Raw genomic sequence first — 5,599 nt, 5'->3', positions numbered from 1 at the left:
ACCTTTGGGAGCTTCGTTCACTTTAGGTCAGTTTTCCCTTAAGTGTCAAACGCTGCCTTCAAAATAAGCAGATTATTTGTCTCCTTTTTTTTGTTTTGTTCTTTTTCTTTTTTTTTTCCTCTTTTTTTTTTTGTTTTTGTTTTTCTCTTAATTTGTTACATTCCAACAATCAGAGAGGCTAAAACCCAAGAGGACCATGCTGGGCACAAGGGCTTCCAACCCAGCTCAGCTTCAGCAAATCCCCAAAGTTCTTCAACCACGAGGAATTAACGCTCATCTCTGAAAGGGATCTAAGTTGTAGAAAAGGGAACATAACGTCCAGGTGACTCTTTCTTTTGTTGTGTTTGCCTTTTTTTTTTTTTTGCCCTACCCAGTCCAGGTTGGTGCCAGCTAAAACTGCTGCTGGTCATACTCTGCTATCAGTTTTTTGATATGAGCCAGTTTGTTGTGGAGGTATTCGCAGCGGTTCTTCTCTTGGCTGTAATTGGGGTTAGTCTGCAAAGGAAAAAGGAAAATGAAGGGATGGAAAAGAGTTTTTTCACCACGTGGTGACAACTACACTGAACTCAGATCACAGAATCATGGAATGGGTTGGGTTGGAAGGGACCTTAGAGGTCATCTAGCTCCAAACCCCCTGAATGGGCAGGGATACTTCCCACCACCCAGATGAGGCTACAGAACTGTAAATGTGACCCAAGGAATGAAGGTTTTCATATAATCATAGAATGGTTTGAGTTGGAGGGGACTTTATAAATCTTCTGTCCCAGCACATGGAGCAGCTTTTCCAGCAGCACCTGCTGGTGCAGGATCAGCCCCTGAACCTGCTTTGAGTCATAGACCAGTTTGGTTTGGAAAGGACCTTAAACATCATCTCGTCCCAACCCCCCTGCATGGGCAGGGACACCTCCCACCAGCCCAGGTTGCTCCAACTCCACCTCAATCGCAAATCCCTCCAGTCAACACACTTAAGAGATGTGAAGCATTCTGCTTGCTCACACCCCCAGAAGCCCCGGGGGTGATTCACATTAGATCCTGCCCCCAAAGGCCACCCCACACACCAGCAGCCCCCCAGACCTGTTCCCCTTCAGCTTGTGTATCTGAAACACAAACTCTTCCTTCCCTGGCAGGATAAACACACTCATTTACCATTGAGTTTTTGTGCTAGCAGGGCACTAGCACAGCTGAACACTGCCCAGGATCCAAGGGGCAGGCACAGCTCCCTCCAAAACCCTTTCTGATCACTTTCCGGAGAAGCTGGAGCTGAACAAAGATCTGCTATGAAACTTCAGGGACTGGGTTTTACACTTGGCAAGTACCCATCTCTTTCAGTTCCACCAGGGGCACCACCCAAAAGCCTTTTTTGTAGCCAACTATTTTTACTTACCTTTTTAATTTTCCGATACTCCTGTAAAATTTGATCATGGATGGTCTAGAAAGGAAAAGAGAGCTTATTATTTTCAAGACTCAATAGTCCTGCAACTTACTGCAGTAAGCAAGTATTGACTGATGGCTCAAAGTACACATTTCCTCCCAATACTGACCAAAAACCTGCTCCCTCATGAGATCTGATGGCTACTGCCACTGGTGCTGAGACCAGAAGCACTGGGAAGGATCCAGGTCCCTTTCCCCAGCCATGAGAACTACCTGCAACAGGCACTTGGGCTGCCAGGATAATTGACATTTCCTCCCCAGCTCAGACTGATTTTTCCCCAAGATGTAAAAATAATTCCAGTGAGAAATCACCCAATTTCTCAAAGAGAGGGGCAGGATGTTTGAGGGAGGAAACAGTGCTTAGCACAATAGGTACTCTGTGAAAATCTTGTTTATTGGACTCATTGAGACTTTCTCAAGATATTGAGTAGTTCAAGTGCTTTTAAAATCAGTCTGACAAACTGAATGATCCTACATGATGAAGATCAAAGATTGCAGAGGAGCAATGACCCCGTCCTCACTCCCCTTCCAGCCCAGATACACTCCCATATGTGTGAAGATGAGTTTTCTGGCTGGGATACACTAATAGCTTCCAGCAGCTTTTGGCTAAAGCAGCCAATTGTCTCACTGAGGCCTTTCCTTGTCAACAAGTCCCATGATGTGTGCTCCAGCTTGAAAAGGAAAGAGCACAGAGCTGTTTTAAGCCCAGTCTCCCAAGCTGCCAGCCGTGTGCACGTTCTGCACCCACTCCTGGGCTCAGCGCAGCCCGTTGGAGCCACCAACCCACTCCCAACAGCCCCGTGGACAGAGCAGCTACACCAAGGAGTAGCAGGAGCTGGTTGCTACTTGCAGAATGAGCTTTTCAGAGGATGTGTCTGCTGTTTCTACCTTATATTCTTCAGAGCCCTGCAGGAGCTGCTTCAGCTTGGCGTCCAGCTGCGTGAAGCGCCGCGTTATCCGCTCTATCCGGGCGTGCAGGTCCCTGTACTCGCTGTACTCGGCGTTGAAGTCGTTCTTGTAACTCTGGCGCTGCTCTGAGGAGGAAATGGCTGCATATTTTCTGCAGGGAGAAGAAGTTAATTGCTTTAGTTAAGTCTCCCCAGACAGGGCCAACACTGCCACGCCAAGTGCAGGGTGATAAGCCGACCAGGTGGCTGCACTTGAAAACAAAGACGGTCTCTTCCAATTTGTTTTACTGAGGTACCCGACAGGATTGTTGCCTTGACTTCAACAAGACACTGTTTGCTCCCAGAATTTCCTATCTCTGCCAGATAGGCTGGAATATGCAGGTACAGCAAAGCCTGGGAGCAGCTGGGGGTGTAGGAGGACATTCAGATAGCACTGCTAGAGTTTTTCTAACTCCTGCTGTCCCGCAGAACATGGAGTTCTGCATCTGTGCCAGACCTTGGAACAGCAGGAATAAAATGCTTCCAGTGTTAAGGCTCTTGAAAGGAACACAAAAAGCATTCAGCTATCGTTGCAAAATGCTCACAGCACAATTATGTGGCAAGAGCACAAGAAGAAACCATGTTGAATAGACCAACTATGTTTCCACCACCTTCCAAAGACACCCCACGGGAACTGAGCGCCCCAGAGCTCCTGTTGAACAGAGGCACCTTTGAGGGCCCTTTCCAAGTTCTGCAGCTCCACAAAAAGCCATTAAACCCCACATTTTGCAGGAAGCCCAGCAGTCAGTCCTCTCTGATGGTGACACTCATCTTTTCCAGGGTGATGACTCTTTAATTTGCCACCTTGTGCTGCCTGCAGCTGTGCCAGCTCAGTGCGTGACCACGTTTAAGCTAACTAAGGTACCAAATTAAGGGGAAGCTTTCACTCATTAACATAAATGCTCTCCAGCCTTCAAGAACCCAGTCCTTGCTAGGGGTTGGTATAAATAACCACCTACTCAGGACACACTACTTTGAGATGGGGAAGTTGTCCCCACCAGGATGAAACACATGCCTCTTCAAACAGCAGGGACAGCTCTTGTAATTTAAAGAGCTGGCCATCAAAAAACCTCATAGTAGCAAAAGGTGAGACAAGCAACCTTACAGGAGATCATAAATGGCCCAGGATTTCTTTGGAGATGGACCAAGGAGCTGGAAGATCCCTCTACAGGAGGGATCAGTATGTCTGTTGTAAGAAAAAATCCTCCAGCCATCTGCCTTCTTCTGAATGGTGTCAGCAATGCCAACTGGGAGCGGTTTGTACAGCCCAGCAAACCACAGTTTTGTAACCATGCAAGAACCCCAAGTGTCCTCCAGCCAACTCCAGGGACTGCTCCTGCAGAGCCAAGAGTGGATGCCTTCTCCTCCTCCTCTTCCCTCTGAGTGATTCCAGCACAGCCAAACCAGATCTGATGGCATTAAAACCCCAAAGTGGTGCATGGGGAACATCACCCGCAGTGACACTTTCTGGCTCTCTCAGGGCTTTGTTTCTAACAGGTTGGGCTTGATGCAGATTTTTGGCTGGATGCAGAATTTTGCCTTCATGCACAGGCATTTCTGTGCTTCAGCAGATGAGTATATTGTTTAATTAACCTCAAGGGGATCTGATTAAAAAGTCAAGAGGTGAAGCAGCTCACATCCTAACCCATGGGTTATAACCTCCCCATGAAGAATATTTCACTGGTTTATGTCGATGATCTTGGCTCTGAAGAGGGGAAGAATTTGCTAACCTCTCAAAATCCTTCCTTGCCCTGTCTCCCTTAACATTAGAACAGATCATTTCCTCTCAGTTTCCAACTGTAACATGGAGATGTTTAATCCCTTCAAAACCCCTCCAAGGTATGCAACTTCTCCTGAAATATTTCATGGACTGGTTTATAGGGACATAACCTTGAGCTCCAGGAGGAGGTGAAGACCCACCTTACAAAGTTCTATCAAGTAACAATAAAACCAACAAAAATCCCCATGACATTGTGTTTTTTTAGCTTGAAACATGATCCCTAAGTGATGAAGCAACTGATAAATATACTTACAATAAATAATCTGGCATTTCTGAAGTTGATGTTGGTACACTAGAATTATTGCATGTTCCATTTACACCTGAAAAAATAAAAGCTTGTTTATAGACATCCTTCAACTTTAAAGCTCTATGCAATTACACTTCAAATTCAAAACCTGATCTGCAATAGAAAGTGTATTGAATTCTAAAGGATTCATTTTGCTTTGAACTGACAAAAGATCCACAAAAAGGTGGGTGAAACTTCCAAGGCTCCTCTAATATTCTGTCAGCAAAGCAGTATCAACATGAGCCAATGCCCTGAGCAGCCAAAACCTTTCATTTAATTGGTTTATAAACACTGCCTGCAGAGAAGGATAACACTGATATCACCACTGAGCTGCAAAACAAATGTATGAGTCCAGATGAGCAGAGAGCTGAGCAAGGTGGACATTCTCCTCTACACTCTAGAGGTTCCTACTGTTAATATCCAGGTTCCAATTCCTATTGTTAATGCTCCAGACTCCTGCAGGGTAAGGCAGAGAGGTTTTCAAGGTGTGCAGCTTTTTCCCCCCTCTCAGTCCTGCAGAGAAATCCAAGTGCTCTGTGAAGCTGAATCAAGCAAAGCTCAGCTGTGAATGTGCACGAGCTGAAAGGAAGGGACCAAAGACCTTGGGAGGAACAGGATTCTGAATGTGAGCCTGAACCAGACACTGTCCTAGATCTCAACCAAACCCTGTGTAACTGATCCAGAGGAAGAAAGCAGTTGGATACAGGTTTGAAAAGGGCTATTTCTCCTACACTGTGAAAGCCCTGATCAGAAAGTCGACTGCACCCCTCAGAAGGCAGCAAAAATAAAGAGGCAGGAGGAGAAGGCTGCAAAAGATTGAACTCAACCTCTTTGCAAAGGTGTTTCTTCTTTCCAAGGCACTACTCAGAGCAAGCAGCACCTGGGTTGCACAATTCCCCAGGTGCTCAGGTGAGCCCCAAGCCTTGCCCAGCCCTCCCCTTCTCACTTCTTTACAGCTCTTACCCCAGATGAGCTGCAGGGAGCAAAAAATGCCCAAGGAATAAACACAGGGATGTCAAAGCAATAACCTCATTATACCATCTTTTTTAAAAACAGGTTTTTATCTGAATTTCCATGGAAAGGCTTTCCTGAGCACCATGGAGGAACAGCAGAAAACCCAGTGGCACTGGGAACATCCCAGTGTCAATTCCTGCT

At 46.2% G+C, this 5,599-nt stretch overlaps 1 protein-coding gene across 1 annotated transcript in view; it reads right to left on the bottom strand.

Moving 5' to 3' along the window:
* Positions 1-390: 390 nt before the first annotated feature.
* ELL (elongation factor RNA polymerase II) overlaps positions 391-5,599 on the bottom strand; it is a 27,949-nt gene continuing 22,740 nt past the window's right edge. The window contains exons 9-12 of the mRNA XM_009995072.1: positions 4,412-4,478; positions 2,320-2,491; positions 1,385-1,429; positions 391-495 (exon numbers count right to left, since the gene is read on the bottom strand). Of these exons, the coding sequence (XP_009993374.1) occupies positions 391-495; positions 1,385-1,429; positions 2,320-2,491; positions 4,412-4,478 (389 nt within the window). The remainder of the gene's footprint in view (positions 496-1,384; positions 1,430-2,319; positions 2,492-4,411; positions 4,479-5,599) is intronic.

The sequence above is a fragment of the Chaetura pelagica genome, unplaced genomic scaffold, assembly GCF_000747805.2.
Source record: "Chaetura pelagica isolate M959 unplaced genomic scaffold, ChaPel_1.0 scaffold463, whole genome shotgun sequence".
In the NCBI taxonomy this organism is placed as follows: Eukaryota; Metazoa; Chordata; class Aves; order Apodiformes; family Apodidae; genus Chaetura; species Chaetura pelagica.
This window is presented reverse-complemented; position numbering and strand designations above follow the sequence as displayed.